At 35.1% G+C, this 22,028-nt stretch overlaps 1 protein-coding gene across 6 annotated transcripts; it reads right to left on the bottom strand.

The window, feature by feature from the left end:
- Positions 1–14,857: 14,857 nt before the first annotated feature.
- On the bottom strand, positions 14,858–21,578 carry LOC133829732 (phenylacetaldehyde reductase-like). 6 transcript variants are annotated; one of them, XM_062259507.1, is made up of 6 exons: positions 17,046–19,584; positions 16,698–16,867; positions 16,385–16,576; positions 15,704–15,866; positions 15,406–15,592; positions 14,858–15,177 (listed from the first exon to the last, which is right to left on the bottom strand). In XM_062259507.1, the coding sequence occupies exons 1-5, from the start codon at positions 17,209–17,211 to the stop codon at positions 15,519–15,521; spliced, it is 765 nt and encodes a 254-aa protein (XP_062115491.1). In that variant the 5' UTR covers positions 17,212–19,584; the 3' UTR covers positions 14,858–15,177; positions 15,406–15,518. The 6 variants fall into 6 exon arrangements, with proteins under 6 accessions (XP_062115491.1, XP_062115490.1, XP_062115489.1 ...); XM_062259506.1 differs by lacking the exons at positions 14,858–15,177; positions 15,406–15,592; positions 15,704–15,866; positions 16,385–16,576 and adding an exon at positions 20,322–21,578 and having other exon boundaries at positions 17,046–20,105; XM_062259505.1 differs by lacking the exons at positions 14,858–15,177; positions 15,406–15,592; positions 15,704–15,866; positions 16,385–16,576 and having other exon boundaries at positions 17,046–17,177; positions 17,689–21,577.
- Positions 21,579–22,028: the final 450 nt, after the last annotated feature.

Below are 22,028 nucleotides of genomic sequence, written 5' to 3' on the forward strand. Positions count from 1 at the left end.
TCAAGCTTAAAAACTTTAAAAAACCTAAAACTTAAAACTTGAATTACCTTCGATTGAGTTGTTTCCATCTAAATCCTCCGGCTAATAAACTTCTAATTGTAATGCCCCGAAATCCCTAATGCGGTTTAATGGCTGGATTAGTAGGCCGGGAGGGCCATAATTGCTTTATTATGCCATTAAATGATTATATGCATGTTTATGTGAATTATATTATAATATGGTGTTAAATGCATGCATGTGGGTCCACATTTGATTGTTAGGGTGTTTTGGTAATTTGGCCCGTTGAGGGCATATTTGTGTATTTTGGTGCATATTGTGAGTTATGGATGAGATCCCATTATTATAGGGATATATTCGAGCTATTCGGCATGAGACTGTCTTATATTGCAAATTAGCAGTTTTATCATAACGGGGTCATTTATTGGGATATTGAGTAATGGGAATGTTTATTTGATGATAAATTGGGAGTTATTGAGATCAGGAGGAAATTCTGGAGGTTTTGACTATTATGTCCCCGGGGGTGTTTTTGGGACCCCGAGCATTAGGTTTTATTTGAGGTTACTTAAGCCTGAAGTAGTTCGTCAGAAAGAAACTGTATGTTAAAACCTTTCTCTCTCTCTCTTCCCGTTAGTTCCTTTTACCGTTCGTGGCAATCTCGAAGAAATCTTGAGTTCTAGGAGTCCGAATCAAGCGAGGATCGAGGCATAGCGATCCTAGGAAAGATTAGAAGCTTCTTGACTGAAGGATTTAATGGAAAACAACCCAATCAAAGGTAATCTAAGTTTTAAGTTTTGAGATTTTAGAGTTTCTAAGCTCTGAATTGGATTTTGTGAATCGATGAGTTTTTGATTCGTTTGAGCTTAGGGATTTGATGATTTTGGATCAATGAGATATTTGGGAACTTTGATTTTTGGATTTGGAGATGTTTAGGTATGTTTTTGGAAGGTTTAAAATGGAGAAAATTGAGGTTATGGTTGGTTCTCGGGTGGGGGCCACGGCCCTGTTCTTGGGCGCCGCGGCCCAAGCTCAAAGAAGCAGGAGGAGAAGTTTTGTCTGTGCTGGGCGCCGTGACACTGAGTAGTGGGCGCTGCGGCCCTTGCTCCTGGTGTGGCTGGGGGTCGTGGCTCAAGGTTCTAGGGTCGCAGCTTAGGAAGGGTTTTGAGGTCAATTGGGTGTTCTGATCATGGGAACTCAGTTTTAGGCCTTAGGATCGCTCCTACTTCCTGGATTAGTGGGATTCGATGTCTCGGAGGCTATATCTTGGTTTGAGAACTTTTTTTATTCATTTTATTGATGGTGTCCCATATTTGGTTATGAATAGGTGACCGCTAAAGGACTTAAAGGTTGATCGTTCTCAAGGGTTGTTCTTTTATTCATTCTCATTCGAATCAGAGGTAAGAAAATTACACCCTGTGTATATGACATGCATGATTGTTGTTGAGGCATGTTGGTTATTAAATGTGGACATTGATTTCATATTAAATGCTTAACAACTCATGCTTACTTGTGTATGGCACTGACTAGTCGGGGTCGGCATTGGTCGCGTATTACTGACCTGAGAGTCAGAAACGGCATAAGCGTCCTGAACGCAAGGCTGATAAAAGATTAGATCTAATTGATATCAGCATTGAATGACTCTAGGAGCATTAATGCTGGACCGACCCTAAGATCGATGAAAATTATAAGTGCTTGACTAGTCTAGGACTAGTTACTCAGAACCAGGGCCAAAGGCCTAGGTGACTGCTTGTCATGTGGCTAAGGAGCAGAATCACATGGTTATGACTCTATGGTCATGCGGTAGGTTATATTGGTGACTAGTTCATTTAGCACCTATCTTGATAAGCTAGTGAAAGGATCACTTATTTGTAAAGCCCAGGTGACCCTATCGTCACATGGCTAATGGGAACGGAACCCACTTTAGTGACTTTTCTAATTGTCACTCCTCTATTTTGGACTGAAAGTCCTGAATGATTATTATGATCATTGTTGATATTATATTCATGCATTGTTGTGTTTTCTTGCTAGGCTTTGGCTCATGGGTGCTATGTGGTGCAGGTAAAGGGAAAGAAAAGCTCACCCAGACTTGAGTGGAGAGCTTAGGTGGTGTTGTGTACATATGCAGCCGCTTGACCACCACAGCCAAGGAGTTCTCAGAGGAACTAGGGAGTTTACCCTATTTTTGCCGCTTAGGTCGGCGGGTTGTAAATTTAAACAGTAATAACCATTTTGAGTTGTAAATAACTTGAAAACGTTTTTATGGGCTCATGAACAGTTTTATGTTTTAAATAAAATATATCATTTTCTTTTGATTGGTTTTCCACATTACCCTATTAATAACACCTAGAAGCACATTTTTAACCAAAGAACTCGGGTAGCGAGTTAAATTCACGGTTCAACGTTCACTGTAACTGTCCTGGGGTAACCAAGGTGTTACACTAATCTTCCCTAGGATCACTATGCCTCGATCCTCGCTTGAATCCGAGTCATAGAACTCAAGTTTCCTTCGAAATTGCGATCGGGAGACGAAAATAGAACTTAGAGGGAGGGAGAATGTACATAACGTTCTTTTTATTCCTTTAAAGGTTACTTCAAGCTTAAGTAGTCTCAAGCAAATTCTAACGCTCGGGGTCCCGAAAACACCCCCGGGGACAAAATAGTCAAAACCTCCAGAATTTCCCCCTGATCTTACTAACTCCCAATTTATCACCAAATATTGATTCTCATTACCCAATAACCCGGTAATGCTCTAAATACCCCTTAACTCACTTCGAGTCAAGAATAAATCTCGTTGTGACTTTCTCACTAGCTTACCTCCTAGGATCGTCTCGTGCTGAGTAACCCTGGCATAACCAAACAATAATAAAGCACCACACACATATCATATATATGCCAAATATGCCAGAATTGGCCAAAATATGAAAATCATCCAATTACTCAGAAATGGGTTCACATGCATATTATCATTTAATAACATAATAAATCAATTATGACCCTCCCGACCTCCTAATCAAGGTCCTAAACCTTATTAGGAAATTTGGGACATTACACTATCTCAGGTACAGCTATGTATTAAGTTGTAAAGAAGCTGAAGATATTAAAGAGAGTGCTCTTGGATATTAACAGGGAAGGCTTCAATGATATCCAAGTAGCTGAGTTAAAAGAAAAATAGATCATGCTTGCTTGTCAGGATGCTTTGCAATAGGATCCTCTGAATGGTTTTCTCATTGATAAGGAAAAGGAGGCTCGAGGAAATTATATTCAATTAAACAAAGCTTGTAGTATGTTTTTAGCTCAAAAAGCTAAGACAAACTTGGCTCACTTTGGGGATGAAAACACTGCATTTTTTCATGCATCTTTGAAGGCAAGACGGGCTCATAACAGAATAAATTCAATTAAGAATGGGAGAGGGCTTTGGGTAGATAATTCAGAAGATGTCAAGGCTGCTTTTTTGGATTATTATCAAGAACTTTTGGGTACTACTATGACTAATAGGCTGACAATTATTATAACTATAATGGAGATGGGATCGTTGCTTTCAGCTCATCATATTCAAATCCTTCAAGCTGAGTTTACTTAGCAAGAGGTTAAAAGGATTTTCTATGCAATTCCAGGGATGAAGGCGCCAGGGCTGGATGGATATGACAGCTTCTTTTTTTCAAGATAACTGGGACTTAGTTGGCTCAGAAGTTTGTGATGCAATTCTTTCCTTTTTAAGAATTGGAAATCTCTTAAAAGAATTAAATGCTACGACGATTACACTTATTCCAAAATCTAAATGCCCAAATAATGTGAGTGATTTCAGACCTATAACTTGTTGTAATGTGTTATATAAGGCAGCCACGAAGTTAATTTGTTCAAGATTGAGGAAGATTCTGCCTAATCTAATAGCTGACAACCAGGGGGTTTTGTTCATGGAAGATATATAGCTCATAACATCATGGTTTGTCAAGATTTGGTGCGTCATTATGGAAGGAAAAGTAGTAAACTAAGCTGTATGATAAAGATTGATTTGAGGAAAGCGTATGACACGGTGGAGTGGGATTTTATTGAAGAAATGTTAATTGCTTTTAAGTTCCCCCAGAAATTTACTCACCTCATCATGACATGCATCAGAACGCCGGATTTCTCTTTGATGATTAATGGAACAATGCATGGTTTTTTTGCTTCCAAGAGGGGTTTGAGACAAGGTGATCCGATGTCACCGTTGTTGTTCGTGCTAGGCATGGAATATATTTTCGGATACTGTCAAAGGTTGGAAATATGGCAGGATATAAGTGTCATGATAGGTGTGCTCAATTGAGATTGAATCATTTGTGCTTTGCAGATGATCTTCTTCTTTTCTGTCATGGAGATTGTGTCAATCTTATTAATGTTGAGGGGGTTCAAATTGTTCTCTAAAACATCTAGCCTTCTCCCTAATGTAACAAAATCAGCAATCTATTGTAGTGGCATGGAAGAAGAGGAAGTGAGAAGAGTGTTGGCAGTTTCGGGATTCACGAGAAGTAATTTACCATTCAGATACCTGGGTATTCCGATTTGCTAAAAAAGAATCAGTTTCTTATTGGGCTCAAATCATGATTTTTCCTAAACTTTTGTTGTGGAAGGTGGACTCAATTTATCGAGCTTTCCTTTGAAAGGGATGGCTAAAGGCTCGGGTCTGGGTCAAGTACCGTGGGAGAATGTTTGTCTTCCTAAATCGATTGGAGGTTTAGGATTTCGCAATGTGATTGATTGGAACACAGCAGCTATGGGGAATATATGTTTGGGCGATTACTACTAAAAAGGATAATCCTTGGGTTAGGTGGATACATAGTGTCTACTTGTCTAATGGGAATTGGTGGAATTATACAGCCCCTCCTAATTGCAGCTGGTATTGGAAAAAGGTAGCAGCAGTCAAGGACATCATAAAAACTAAGATTGATTTGAGCACTTTCATCACTGAAGGATATAGCATCCAACAACGACATGCCTTTCTTTATCCAATTATTGATTGAGTGCAATGGAACAATTATGTTAGGGGAAGACTCAATATGCCCAAGCATAGATTCATTTTTTGGTTGGCAATGAAGGAGAAACTTCACACCCGAGTTCAAATTAGTAAATATGATCCATCTATTGATCACTCTCGCCTACTGTGTGGAGATCAAGATGAGGATGAGCAGCACTTATTTTTTGCTTGCCCCTACAGCCGAAGTTGCCTTGCTCGATTGAAAACTTGGCTGAGTTGGAGAACTCGGGCAGAGAATATTGGCAGATTACTTCTTTGGATAGATAAAGCAAAACAAATAAGCAAGGTGAGGAAGAAAATCATTATTGCTGTTCTGGCAGCCCTTGTTTACCACATTTGGTTAGTAAGGAATGATGCTCTTTGGAATCACAAAGTCTGGTGTATTAATCATACTGTGCAGAGAGTACAAAATGAGGTTAAATTTTGAATTTTTCATGTTATGCTAAGGAAGGCAAAGAATGTAGATAGAGATTGTTTTGAGTATATATGTAGTGCCTTACAGGGGAGAATTTAGTTCAGGGGTTTAGGGGTATTTGGTTTTGTAAGAATTAGTTGATGTATTTGAGTTTTGCAAGCAATACAAATGTTCTTATTCACCAAAATAAAATAAAATAATAATAATAATAATAAAACACTGCAAACATATATATGCATTGTGAAATAGACACTAAAATAAATCTTGAAGAAATTAAGGGATTAAAATGAAAGAGAAGCAATTACTAAGAAATTTTATAAAGAAAAACAATGAATAATATTATATTACCATCATGTGTACATATTGACTATATATAGAGTTGTTTTGACATTTGTATATATTTGTATATATGTTGTTTATATTTATTTTGCATTATTATTTGCTAATAATTTAATTGGACCACAAGCTATAAAACAGTACAATATTTGTATATTACATCATTATTATTTATGATGAAAAGAAGTGCACAATATTTAACTCGTACGTACGGAAGTGGTCCCTAAATCACTTATATATATATATTTTGTAATAGACTCACTATGCCTTGCCTCTGATTCTGTATATGTACAAAAGTAGAATCTTCTTTTTCCATCAACATTTTCGACTTCATTGTATTTTGTTATTCAAGACTTCTATATATATATTTATACTTGTGTAATGACCCACTACTCTAGACTTTTGGACCATTAACGAAACTATACATACAAATCCTTAATAAAGCTTACATTGCGAAAATACCATAATTTTATTAGGTAACTTGTAAAAATAAGAGTTACTTACAAAAATATCAAGAAGGATATGGGATCCCATTGTCTTAAAAACAAATCATAATTTAAAATAAAGGAGTTACATAGAAAGTGCGGAAAAATTACACATAAACCTATAAATAAAAGACTACATCCTCGAAATCGAACTCTCGACTCCTTGAATCCATTCACCATCGATACACAATCTCCAAGCATCCATGAACCTTACCGCCACTAAAAGCTATTTTCCTGCACATATAAATAAAAAGGAATGAGCCTAATGCCCATCAAGGAAAATCTAACACATAGTTCATATACATAATTTCACAAGAAGCATAAGAACATAACACTACATAACGTAACATAACATAACATAACACTTATATCATACACTTGCTATAATGGCCATTATTACTTGGGGTCCCATAGACTAAACAAGTCATATGCCCATGAGATTAGTGAGGTCCTACTAGCTAAGTAGGTCATATGCCCATAATCTATTTGGGGTCTTGTTAGTCATATGGGTCATATGCCCAAGCCTACAAACATACATATCATAACACTTACCATAACATAAGAAACATAAGATAACATATAAGACATATAACATATGCATTTTTATCCTATTTTCCTTACCAAAGTTACTGGGATAAGAGGACAGCATTGGGACTTTTGGAACACTCCTAAAACCATGTATAACAGGGTGAGTTGAGTGAAGAAAAAGTAATGAAAAGAATGGAAGGAATGGAATGACTAAACCTTTGAGAAACATACTTACCAAAAACTTATGTGTAAGTTCTTAGATTTCCTAACCAAAATAAGAATAAGGTTAGAAGACTGAGTAGAAGACTATGAGAACTTAAAAGAACAAGTACAGAAATGAACTAGAGTTTTGGGTCACCTTGAAGACTTGTAAGACCAATCTACACCTCAACCGAAATACTATAAAACCTTACTTTACCAAGTGTTTGATAAGCTTATGATGATCAAGCTTATGATTTCCCCACTCAAGTGTTTAACTCTCACATTCTCCTAGCACTTACAGCCTCTGAACTTAGAGTAAAAGGTGAATAATGGCTGGGTACTAGGTCCTATTTATAGAGTTTAGGAATGAAAGGATCTTAATTTCACTTGAATAAAAATAATAGCTTTTTAGGTGAAAATAATTTGAATAATCGTTCAGCAGAGGCTGAAGACTCGTTCAAAAAGATGCTGGACTTATCAAGAGGTTGAATGGCTGAATGGAAAACGATTTCAAAATGTTTCAAAATACACTGAAGGAGGCGATATATCGCCCCCTGTAGGCGATATATCGCCTGGGCAAGTATGCCCGAGGCTGTCGTGCATCGTATCGTGTTTTCCGTATCTACGTGCTGCGATATATCGCCCCCTATAGCTGCGATATATCGGCACACGCTGATTATTTAAACACAAAATTACACATTTTTAGCTAAGTTTGAATGAAGTAAACAGCCTTGACTAAGCCCTCAACGTATTCAAAGCTGCTGACTGACCTTATAGCATTCAAACTTTACCTCTTATTAAATTTATTCCTCAAAAATACTTAATCCTTAATTACCCATTCATAACATGTGCTTAAAATCCTATTGGTCCTTATATAAACCTTATAGTATAATAAATATTATCCTTAATATTAGTCATATAATCAAATCTTAGGTTAACATTAATATTCTTAAACTATAGGTTAAACTTAGAAAATCTACAAGTACTACTATGAGTGTCCAAATAATTCCCGGTCTGAACCAAAAATCCACAGTCATAAAGATAATACTATTACTACTATAATACTACTATCTAACTTAGCTAAGTAAAGTTCTTGGACTCTACAACTTGGTTATATATGGTTTTATGTGATCTTTCTGAAATTTTATTTGGATCTATTTTATGGAAATTTGCAGCTCAACAAGCCAAAATTGAGTAAAGTAATAATCTTGCTGCTATATATAGCAAAATATACAACATGCTGCCACTACAAGAATATAGATTTTGTGGTAGCAAAATAATTTAGTTTCTAAATCTAAAAGAATATATCTACAACATACTCACACACCACGTTGTATCATATGTATATATACAAGTTACAACCTTATTGTTTAGCAAACAACATATATAGAACTGTTTTCTTTTTCCTCTTTCAATGTGTATATATCTTTATGCATGTGAAGTTTGTACAACTACTCTATTCAATTATTAGATTAGATTCTTTTTTTTGTCTTTTCTTTTTATTTCTTTCTTTCTTAAATGTTATTCTATTATAAGTAGTTTGATTTGTGATTATTAATAAGTTATGCCATGGATGACCTTAGTCAGTGGCTCTGATACCATAAAGGAACCAAAGAAACAAGAACTATTTAGAGAAAATTTGAGTAAAATTCCTCAGAAGGTTGTTTCTTATCACAACCAGAAAAAAATGAGGACTGCCTTTTATTTATAGCTGAGTACTTACAACGTATTACAAGAATTGATTAAAAGAAAACAAATTTCTAATCTTCAGCTGTTATAACAGCTTTACAACTAACCAACTAATGTAACAACTTTTAGAGCAAAGGAAGCTAAAGAGAACAACTTGTGTTATGGTTATCATGCACCAATGTGATCAACTTTAAATTTTATTTTTAAACTACTCAGAATTGTGCGTATGAATCCATTAACGAGAATATTTTTTTTTTGGCCATAAGGACAAATAAAACTTCCATTATTGAATGTCCATAAGTAAAAAAAAAAAAAACACTTCCCATAATACCACAAATCAGTATATACTCAGCTTTGACAAAGTAGAGTTAAAATTTTTACCTTTAATTGTCTAACTTTTCTCTAACTTCAAACACAAGTACACTAAAGACTATGTGTATAGAAGAAAAAGATGAATTATGAGTATTTATGGGGAAATTGATGAAAGAAAATCATAGAAAAACACATGGGTTGTTCAGTTATCATAGAACAACTTGTGTTATGGTTATTAAGAATTTTCGTTATCTACACACTTATTATATAGAAAATAAATATATATATTAGGGAGATCTCATCATGTAGATAATGATTGCGTAAATGTTATTATGTAATTAAATCGTTTTCTTCTTTTTATCACTACCACAAAATATATTTTACGGGTCTCCTTTTTAGGACACGCACATAAATGTAAGTCCTAAAAAATGTCGCTGTACTTTTTAGGACTCTCATTGAAAGTCCTTAAAAAACACATTTTAGGACTCGCGATGAGTGTCCTTAAAAGTCCAAAGAGTCCTAAAAAGGCTTAATAGAAAATTTGATTCCAAAGAGTCCTAGCTCTTCGCCGTTGATGGAAGTGGCCATGGACCCACCATTTTTGGGGGAGTTTGGGGTGGTGGAAGAATACGACGACGTTTTTTACGCGCCGGATAACAGCTTCTTTAATAATAGCATGGAATGGATGAATATGTATATGTGATGTGATTAGTTGTAGTTTGTAGTAGTAGTAGTATAATTAATTATACGATTAATAAGCATTTTAATCAACCTACGTACTTATTATATATATATAATAAGGGAGATCTCATTATGTAGACAATGATCGTGTAAATGTTATTATGTAATTAAATCGTTTTCTTCTTTTTATTAATTACGTAGCTATATATATATTCATTTTCTTTTTACCCTTATACACTACCATGAAGAATATGTCATATCCTTACCATATACTAAGTGGCAATATGCCTTTACGTACTGAAAAAATTTCTTCTAAACTTTTGATAGAATTCCAATCAGATCCATTTATATTTTTCTTTCTTTCATTGTTTCCCACATAATAAAGTACTCAACTAGTTATCCTTATTATATATGGAGTAGTTTTTAAATAGTTACGTAACTATTTTGAAGTTAAAGTGACCTATTATATATAGCAAGTTGCAACAATTAGTTATCCTTAAAAAACTTTATATTTTAAGAATTACATTATCTATTTATTAATATAATAATAATATTATTATTTTGATTCAAAATCTTAAATTTTTTTCCTCATATTTATCAAGTGTATTACTTAACTTCCCAATTTAATAATTGGAGCATGAGTCCCCAAATTTTATTTATTTGTTATACACTTTAGTCCCTTCCTTATTACTCATATCTATTAAAATCAACATTAAACTCAAGGATAAAATTATAATTTAACCAACCAGCGATTCAAAACCTTGGGCAGCTATTTGCCTTAATTCATGAAGCAGTTGAAATTTTGTAATTGGTCAATGGAGACTATATATCATTCATAATATTTTTTGCATATGTTTACAAAATACCAATGTAGAAAAACAACTTACTATTAGTGTAAATAATAAAGAAAAAGACAATAATAGAGAGTTAAGGTGACAAAGACAGTTAGAAAATAGGAATCTTTATCTAAATATTTAATCATGTTTTATGCGGCCACAAATTTTGATGGTTAATTGAAGTATACATAATAATTATTGAATGCCAAGAGATATTTAAAATTTTAAAAATTTAGTATTTATTGGTGATAATTATAAAAATAGGTCTTAATAAATGCTTTTTTGGGTTGAAGTTTCCTTCTCCTTTTATTTGAGTCTCTAAAATATTAACAAAATTCATGATATTTTTTCTTCTTCTTGTGGTAGTAAAAGGAGAACTTAAACTACAAAGTATTAGGCTGCCGAAGAAAATATAGAAATTGTTGTGTTTATTTGGTAAAGGAGAGAATCACATGTAGGAAATAGGAAGAGGGTCCTAGGCCTCCACTTTCTCATAGTCTGGCCTGTTTAAGCCTTCTCGGAAGTACAGTGCTTACTGATGTCTTACTAGATGCCACACTTTCCATGTAAGAAGAAATCGACACAAATCTAGAAAGAATCCCAGTATGATAAGAACTAGCCAGATAGCCATGATAAACCTTCAGTTGGTCGCATGGTTCTGCCAAAAAAGAAACAGAAAGATTTATACCTAAGACTTCAGAGCCACTTTATTAATGGAAAATTGGATAGAGTAGTAGATAAATATTTGGCAGACAACATACTTACTACAAACAGTGAAAGATGAAGCAGAGAAAAATTACCTAAGCAAATAAGTGACAGGTGCAAAGAAATTTTTTTACCTTTAATTGTGTAGCTTTTCTCTAACTTCAAACACAAGTACACTAAAGACTATGTGTATAGAAGAAAAAGATGAATTATGAGTATTTAGGGGGAAATTGATGAAAGAAAATCATAGAAAAAACACATGGGCTGTTCAGTTATCATAGAACAACTTGTGTTATGGTTATCAAGAATTTCTGTTATCTACACACTTATTATATAGAAAATATATATATATATATATTAGGGAGCTCTCATCATGTAGATAATGATTGCGTAAATGTTAATATGTAATTAAATCGTTTTCTTCTTTTTATCACTACTACAAAATATCCTTTACGGGTCTCCTTTTTAGGACACACACATAAATGTAAGTCCTAAAAAATATCTCAATATTTTTTTAGGACTCTCATTGAAAGTCCTTAAAAAACACATTTTAGGACACGCACATTTTACATAGCCATGAAGCTATGTGTAGAGTCCAAGAACTTTACTTAGCTAATTATTTAGTAGTATTATAGTATGTATAGTGTTATCTTTGTAACTGTGGATTTTTGGTTCAGACCGAGAATTATTTGGACACTTATAGTAGTACTTATAGATTTTCCAAGTTTAACCTATAGTTTAAGAATATTAAGTTTAACCTAAGGTTTGATTATATGACTGATATTAAGGATAATATTTGTTATACTATAAGGTTTAGATGAGGACCAATAGGATTTTAAGCACATGTTATGAATGGATGATTAAGAATTAAGTATTTTGAGGATTAAATTTAATAAGGAGTAAAGTTTGAATGCTATAGGGTCCGTCAGCAGCTTTGAATATGTTGAGGGCTTAGTCAAGGCTGTTTACTCCATTCAAACTTAGCTAAAAATGTGTAATTTCGTGTTTAAATAATCAGCGAATGCCGATATATCGCAGCACGTAGATACGGAAAACACGAAACGATGCACGGTCGCCTCGGGCATACTGGCCCAGGCGATATATCGCCTACAGGGGGCGATATATCGCCTCCTTCAGCATAATTCAAATATTTTTGAATTCTTTTTCCTTTCAGCCATTCAACTTCTTCATAAGTCCAGCATCTTTTGAACGAGTCTTCAGCCTCTGCTGAACGATTATTCAAATTATTTTCACCTAAAAAGCCATTATTTTTATTCAAGTAAAATTAAGATTCCTTCATTCCCAAACTCTATAAATAGAAGCTAGTACCCAGCCATTATTCACCTTTTACTCTAAGTTCAGAAGCTGCAAGTGCTAGGAGAGTGTGAGAGTTAAACACTTGGGTGGGGAAATCATAAGCTTAATCATCTTAAGCTTATCAAACACTTTGGGAAGTAAGATTTCATAGTATTTCGGTTCGAGGGTTAGATTGATCTACAAGTCCTCAAGGTATTCAACACACTCTAGTTCATTGGTTTTATGTTATGTTTCCCTTCTCTTAGTCTTCTACTCAGTCTTCTAACCTCATTCTTATTTTGGTTAGGGAATCTAAGTTCTTGAGCACATAAGTTTTTGTAAGTGTGACTTTCAATGGTTTAGTCTTTCCATTCCTTTCATTTCATCTCTTTTTCTTCATTAGACTCACCCTGTTATATATGGTTTTAGGAGTGTTCCAAAAAGTCCCAACGCTGTCCTCTTATCCCGGTAACTTTGGTAAGGAAAATAGGATAGAAATGCATATGTTATATGTCTTATATGTTATCTTATGTTTCTTATGTTATGATATAGGTTATGATATGTATGTTGTAGGCTTGGGCATATGACCCATATGGCTAACAAGACCCCAATAGATTATGGGCATATGACCTACTTAGCTAGTAGGACCCCACTAATCTCATGGGCATATGACTTGTCTAGTCTATGGGACCCCAAGTAATAATGGCCATTATAATAAGTGTATGTAATAAGTGTTATGATATGTCTTTATGATTATTATGAAATTCATGTTTATGACTATGTGTTAGATTTTCCTTGCTGGGCATTAGGCTCATTCCTTTTTGTTTTATGTGCAGGAAAATAGCTTTAGAGGCGGTAAGATTCGTGGACGCTTAGAGAATGTGTATCGATGGTGAATGGATTCAAGAGGTCGAGTGTTCGAATTTCGAGGATGTAGTCCTTTCTTTATGGGTTTATATGTAATTTTTCCGCACTTTCTATGTAACTCTTTATTTTAAATTATGTTTTGTTTTTAAGACAATGGGATCCCATATCCTTCTTGATATTTTGTAAGTAACTCTTATTTTTACAAGTTACTTAATAAAATTATGGTATTTTCGCAAATGTAAGTTCTATTAAGGTTTTGTATGTATAGTTTTATTAATGGTCCAAAAGTCTAGAGTAGTGGGTCATTACACTATGTAACCTGAAGCTCCTGTAACACACACCACTTTTCCTGCTCCACTCATCCTCTGCTCTCTCTCTGTAATGTGTTTATTCAGAGCCTTAAGTAAGGACCAATAATTTTGTAGTTGTTTCTTCCAATATTATGTTTACCTGAGGATCAGCAACCGAATGAAGAACAGGAGATGCTGTGTGAAAGACACCATCACATCCATTGGTAACATAATCAAAAGATCCTTCTTCTAATAAATTTGCTTTGAACAAATAAATTCTTTCTTTACCAAGTGTTTTGTTTTCTTTGAATCATCTGCAAATATAAGGAGTTCAAAAGATTGCATAGACTTTGCATGCCAAATCAAATTTATGTGATAAAACCCAGAATTTGAAAGCACATAATATTTGTGTAGATACATGTTTTTTTTTGTAACAATTAGATGATATGAACTGAGTTAAAAATAAGAGATAATAAGAAACTAACTTGGGTCACGAACATATGCTTTGACGGTGTACCCTTGTTGTAATAGGAGCTTCACCAGCCATGAAGCTATGTAACCTGAAGCTCCAGTTACACACACCACCTTTCCTACTCCACTCATTCTCTCTTTCATTTTATCTCTTTATATTAGAAGAAAACCAGATATTATTAACTTGAGGAGAAAAAAAATGAAGGGTATCAAAAGGAGAGATTTTTTAGGGGAAAAAGCAAAAAACCAGAATCTAGAATAGAAAATAGAGAAGAAAACAGTACAACAACACCTTGAGGAGGAAGACAATGGACTGGCAAACAAAAAGGAAAGGGGATCGAATCGCACTTGCAGTTGGTTTGGTTTGGTTTTTTAATGCAGTTTTGGTCCAAAGATTGGAAGAACATATAAAAATAGAAATATTACAAGTTTTAAAGTATTAAAAGTGTTTAAATATTATTGGAGTGAAATTTTACAAGTGATTCTATCTGTTGACATGATCAATATTAATGAGTGTTTTTTTCTTTAAAATTAAAGCTGACAAAACATACTAAATTAAAAATTGACAAGTAGGCTGTGATAATATAAATATTCTAAACTTATATTTGTGAGTGATGTTATAATAATATAAATTTTCTTGCCGGAGATTTGTTCTTCTTGCTATTAGATTAAGATATTTATAAACGTTTTAGAGTTTAAAATTAAATACTACTTTAGAGTTCTAATGTCCAAGTCCAAGAGCCAAATTAACTATATTTTAACAAGACCATTTAAATAAAAGGCTTATTTTATAGCAGGACAAGTACCCCAATTAAGTAAAGCTGTCTTCTTTTGTTTTTATTCCTTTTAAAATTAAGAAAAAAATAGCATGAAACTATACAAATATATGGTTGTCCTTGTCAATGACATACATTAGATATTTATAAAGCCTTTTTCCTTCAAGCTTTCTACAGTGTCTCTCAAGCTCACTTCCAATGGGATGAAATTGATTCCCAGACTCTTTGCTTTCAAATCTGATACTTGATACTTTGGCATTTGCGGCTGCTCATCTTCACACCTACCAAACAACAAACATTACGCTATTATAATTAAAAGTCTGGTAGCTAAAAGTGTTATTAAATACAAAATATGCAATTTGTACTGGCAACTTCTAATTAAATGTTATTATATATTTAGTGATAAGCATTCTTTAGTTGTGACTAAAAGTGATATTTAATTGCAAAAATTATATGAAATAACAGAAAAAATTGAAACTCTATAGCGAGTAAAGACTATGTTAACTTACTTTTCAGGAATATTCAAAGAAGGGTAGAGGTCTTTTAAAATCTTTAAAAGATCAGACATGTGTGCAACACATCCAACTAAACAGTATCTTCCACTAGCTGAAGCAACTTCCATTCATTGAATGTGTGCATTTGCAACATCTCTGATATCAACATATCCAAAAACTTCATTTGGAAACATTTGATTCCCTGCACTTAAAGACCAAGCAGAATCAACACCATGTATGTATCAACTTATTTTGATGACAAGATGAACATAATATGATCACAATGAGTGTGTGAGAGAATGCTAAACTGTACCCTTTAAAAGTTGAATAACCAGCTCCACACTACCATTAATAATTGGTGGCAAGAGAGGACCAAGTACTACAGCTGGATGAATAGTGACCAAATCGATCATATTTTCTTTTGCAAATTTCCAAGCAGCCTCCTCAGCTAGAGTTTTCGAAAGTGGATAATAAAGCTACAAAGGAAAAAGTCTAAAGTCAAAACCATAACCTTGAAATTCTAATTCCCAATACATAATAAGAATCAGAAGCTAAACACAATGCCACTGTTATAAAAGACATGGTGATGAGTTATGACTCGACTAATGGACAGTTTATATACTTTAAAAACTTGAAGACTTGATGCAAACTCAATATGTAAATGACTGATTAATAGAACTTTTGTCCTTGTGTTTAGAACTTCTCTGGGAAAGGTTGGGTGGCTGTAAAGGGGGTTATTGGGGTGTGTTAGTTTCCTGGGAAACTGTATGAGAAAGTCCTTTACACTTGTTGTAGAAAATCAAGCTGTAAATTCTTTTCATTAATTGCTTAGTGAAATAATGCAATCCGCACGAACCAAGTAAAACCTAGTTGTGCTCTCTCTTTTGGTAGTACTTGCTTTCTTTCTGTTTTTAGATCTCATGTTTAGCTGAATTTGGAAGCTTTAATCCTCACAAAATGCAATATTACAAAGCTTGAGAACGAGAGTATAAACCTTCATACTCTCGCAAACAGCAGGATCAGAAAACCATGTCTCGTCAACAACCACATCAGGGGTGCATTGTGTTCCATTGAATACAACTGAAGCCATGGAAGATGTTATAACCACTCTTTTTACAGATGGAACTTTAGCACATGACCTCAGAACATTTAGTGTTCCCTTCACTGCCGGCTCTATTATTTCTGCCTGAAATATACATTGCAAAAACTCAATAATCATTGCAGGAGTCAATATGAAAAACTTACCAAATCATCATTTCAATATATATAATATAAATAAATATAGATATATATGTGTGTGTGTTTACATGAGGGTGTGGAGCTGAGAGAAATGAAGGAGAGGCTGTGTGAAAAACACCATCACATCCACTGACAGCAGAATCAAAAGAGCCTTCATCCATTAAATTTGCTTCAAATAAATGAAGTCTTTCTTTAGCTCCATCTAGTGCAAGTAAGTGGTCTGTTTTCTTTGAATCACCTACACCATATATTATAAGCAAATCAATAGGACTTCGAGAATTATGAGATTAATATCTTTGTTTTCAGCCAAAAAAAAGCCAAACAAACTTAACCCTAGAATTTGGCAGTGATTTTTATCTTCTCTTTTTGGTAAAAAAATTGAATCAATTGGAAAAGGAACTATAAAGAGAACTTACTTAGATTACTGACAGTGGCTTTGACAATATATCCACTTTGTAGTAAGACCTTCACTAGCCATGAAGCTATGTAACCTGAAGCTCCTGTAACACACACCACTTTTCCTGCTCCACTCATCCTCTGCTCTCTCTCTGTAATGTGTTTATTCAGAGCCTTAATTAACATTTTGATATAAAGAAAAAATGGATAGCAGATCAGTTCATTATTTTAAAGTCTAAATTCAATAAAAGGATTCATACCTTTCCTTCCAATGTAAACAAAATGATGCAATTTGTTTTAAAAAGTAAAAGGGGAATGATTGGCCTTCTTATCCATCTACCTTGGTTAAATTATTGTAGGACCTCATTGGCAGACACGTGATTGGTTGGATTCGAAACCCAAACATCATGACTTCATTCAGTAGAAGCAAAGGATTTCAATAGATGCGTTGGCCACTATTACTGGTGTGTATTTTGATACATAGATAATATAATAGTTTTTCAGCACAAAAGATTTTTTTTTCTGGTATGTTATTTAACACCATACTTTTAAGCAACATAGACATCATACTGGTATTTTTTTTTCTGGTGTGTTTTTTGGCATGTTATTTAATAAGAAACATAGACAAGATTTGAACCTTCGTAAAAATCACGATAGAATTACCTTAGAGGAACGGTGAGAGCAGAGTATAGCTATGTGTACATTATATCCACTCAGAAAATATCTATACTCTGCTCTCACCATTATCGTCTGAAGAGGCATAGTCAATATGGACCTTATGGCTTGAAAGGAATAGTAGAATTTTCGAAGGTATCTATAGCTCGTTTGAGGCAATTTGGGATAAAGATCAAGTTTTGGATTGCAACTTGGGTGTATAGAACCAAGTTTCTTGCCGGGGTTTCCTTTTTGGATCTTAATAGAGATTGGGATCATTTTTGGCTTTAGAGTTGGGGAGAGGGGTTCAGTTGTGGGTGTTTTAGTGGGCTTGCTTGTTTTGTAACCATGCAACAAGATATTGAAGATTTGAAGGGACAACAACAGCTGTTGTTGCATGGTCAGATGGATATTAAAGATCGTCAATTCCACATGACGAACTACATGGCTGATTTTTGTCTCTTCAAATCTTCAATATCTTGTTGCATGGTGCTATATTGCCGAGAACTAGAGCCTTCAGTAGCTCTAGAAGTGGATGTTTTCTACCCTTTCTCTTTGGCCGAGTGAACTCAGGTTGTTCATCGGTAGGTGGCAATGGCAGCAGACTCGGGTCGACAGGCTCGTATCCCAAACCAGTGGGTCGAGGAACACCCCCATAATTTTTATTTTGATGCAACACTGACTGATGACTAAATATGGGAGATTGTTCACAGACTTCATTAATGTTCATGAGCACTCCTTGATCCTTACATAAATTGGTAATTAGCGAAGCATGTCCATGACCACCAGATGTGGCCCCTCGCGCAATATAACTAATACTCTCTGCGATAAGCCTCCCAACATTGATTGACTTGCCCGAACAAATACAATATAGCAAGTATAGATGTTCAATAGTTACTTCCATTTGTTGAGTGGAAGGCATAAGAGTACTAATAACGAACCTGTTCCAAAGCCTCTCATACGGACTCAAACATGTGGCCTTGATTGATCTTGGAGTAACCATGTCACTCCCCATTTTGTATGTAGAGCCGGGCTTAGTCATTTCCTTTAAGAGAAAATCATAATCATTTTCATCGGCTCCTGCGTGATAATCATCATCCCATGGATCATTGAGGCCGTAGAACCTGTTTATTACTTGAGGAGAATAACAAATATTTTTACCCCGAACTAAGACTGTATGATCATCCCTCTCCACAAAAGCATTGGCATAAAATTCCCTGACCAAACTGATATTGGCTAAAAGTTTGGGCTCACACAACTGCTGCCAGTTTCTACTAATAATCATCTGCGGGAGAATGCCATCTAATTCACTTGGCCGAAAGTGAGACTCCACAATCACTGTTTTATTTTTAACAATCCATTCCTCGAATTTTTTTGAACAGTGGGGTTAACAAATGTATGAGGAATAGTGACATTGGCACGTTGGATTGTGGACATGGTCTTCGCTTTCTTGGGAGCCATGGAGTAGTTCAATCGCAAAAATACAAGTAACAGTCGCTGAACACACTAACAACCCCAAATCAACTCAGAAACACCCAATAATCTCCAAAATATGGCAAAACCGTTCACTGAGTACTTTTATCAAACACTTAGTGTGCAATCGTGAAAAAATGGCCAAAAATACTCAAACAACCCCACAATCTTTCCCAACTATATAGAATAATCTCCCAAGATGATAAAAACAATAAACACAAACCAATCTCACAATAGATTCCAAAAATTCGTCCAATGCCCAAAAACAAATTTAAATTCTTCAAATTCCTCGATATATCATCAAACACATCAAAACTCAACAATGTACCTTGAAAACTTGAAAAGGATGATGAAATTGGGGTTGAAATCCTCTTGCTCTTAGCACCAATAGTTGAGAATATTGTTATTATTCATGGTTACTAAAACAACACTTAGCCATGTGATCTAATCCAACTGCGACCAGGTATTTTTTTAACAGATTTCTCTCTCATTTTGCTCCTCACAAGTGAAACATCCAACCAGCGATCGGTGGCAGCGTAGATATTTGAAAGCAGCACATAATTACCAGCATTTTGAGGTTCAAGCTCAATCAACCGACTGGCAACTAACTCACCCAGCTCCACATCGCAATGTAGCATACATGTCCCAAGTAGTGCGCCCCATGAAGCAGAAGTGGGTTCCATGGGCATTGAACTCAAAAGTTCATAAGCTTCTTTCAGCCTTCTTGAACGGCTGAGAAGATCAACCATACAAGCATAATGATCTTGCGAAGGAGCAATGGAGTACTCATTTTTCATTAAATGAAATAATCGCCTACCATCCTCGACCAGCCCAGATCGGCTACAAGCTGTCAGGATAACTGAAAAAGCCACCTCATCAGGAATCAAACCGTCATTTAGCATCATATGGAAAAGGGAAACGACCTGTTCCCCAGAACCATGTATAGATAGCCCCTGCATCAATGAACAATATGAGATCAAGTCGTGCTTAGGCATCTGTTCAAACAAGTTTTTTGCTCTCTCTATGTTCCCACACTTAGCATTCATGTCAACAAGAGCTACAAGAACATGAGCTCGACCTAGATCAATTGAACTTTGAGCAACATAATTATCAACCCATTTGGCCAACTCCAAACATCCCTCCTGAGAACAAGCTGACATCAAACTCACCATTATAAACTCATCTGGTTTAACATTACAGGAGTCCATTTCAATAAAAATGTTCACAACCACTCTGGCCTGACCATTATGAGCATACCCAGATATCAATGCCGACCATGCAACTATATCTCTATAAGGAGCTTGGTCAAACAAAACCCTTGCAGAAGCCATGTCATCTGATTTTGCATACCCATCAATCAAAGTCGTAAAAGAAACCACATTCTTCTCGGGCATCTCTTCGAATATCTTCCTAGCACTACCCAAGTCACCCAATTTCAAAAACCCTCCAATTATGGCATTCCATGAAGCAACGTTTCTCTGAGGCATCTCATCAAACAGCTTCCTTGCCTCCCCCAAGTCTCCAGCAATAACATACCCAACAACCATGGCCATCCAAGTAACCACATTTCTCTCAAACATATAATAGAACAGCTTACGGGCACAACCAATCTCTTTGCATTTCCCATACAAGTAAATCAAACTCGTACTCACAAACGCATCACACTCAACCCCACACCTCAACACCGACCCATGCAAGGTCCTTCCTTCTCTAATCTTTCCCTCACTTGCACACGCCTTGATCACCGAAGGGTAAGTATATCTATCAGGAACAGCCTCCTCTCTCTTCATGCGAATAAAAACCGAAACTGTTTCAGCAGAGCAGGACTTCTGGCAGTACCCTTTAATGAAAACATTCCATAGAAAAGTGTTGGGGGAGAAAACACGGTCGAAAACGCTGGCAGAGTAAGAGAGAATGGATAGAGCCTGAGAGAGGCCAATGAACAGAGATATGAGAGAGTGGTCTTGCTCTAAACCTCTTCGGACGATATGGGCGTGGACTAGTTGAAGATGGGTTGGAGTTTTACAGGCCTTGATAAGAGCTGGGATGGAGAGGAACAAGTAGGGGAGGTTAATGGGTAATAGAAAGTTTGGGTATGGGCGGATAACAGGCATAGGATAGGGATAGGCGATTAAATCTACATCATATAAACAAACTTATCATAAGAAGGTTTATCATGGCTATCTGGCTAGTTCTTATTATACTGGGATTCTTTCTAGATTTGTGTCGATTTCTTCTTACATGGAAAGTGTGGCATCTAGTAAGACATCAGTAAGCACTGTACTTCCGAGAAGGCTTAAACAGGCTAGACTATGAGAAAGTGGAGGCCTAGGACCCTCTTCCTATTTCCTACATGTGATTCTCTCCTTTACCAAATAAACACAAAAATTTCTATATTTTGTTCGGCAGCCTAATACTTTGTAGTTTAAGTTCTCCTTTTACTACCACAAGAAGAAGAAAAAATATCATGACTTTTGTTAATATTTTAGAGGCTCAAATAAAAGGGAGAAGGAAACTTCAACCCAAAAAAGTATTTATTAAGACTTATTTTTATAATTATCACCAATAAATACTATTTTTTTAAAATTTCAAATATCTCTTGGCATTCAATAATTATTATGTATACTTCAATTAACCATCAAAATTTGTGGCCTCATAAAACATGATTAAATATTTAGATAAGGATTCCTGTTTTCTAACTGTCTTGTCACCTTAACTCTCTATTATTGTCTTTTTCTTTATTATTTACACTAATAGTAAGTTGTTTTTTTACATTGGTATTTTGTAAACATATGCAAAAAATATTATGAATGATATATAGTCTCCATTGACCAATTACAAAATTTCAACTGCTTCATGAATTAAGGCGAATAGCT

The sequence above is a fragment of the Humulus lupulus genome, chromosome 4 (genome assembly GCF_963169125.1).
Source record: "Humulus lupulus chromosome 4, drHumLupu1.1, whole genome shotgun sequence".
NCBI classification, from domain to species: Eukaryota; Viridiplantae; Streptophyta; class Magnoliopsida; order Rosales; family Cannabaceae; genus Humulus; species Humulus lupulus.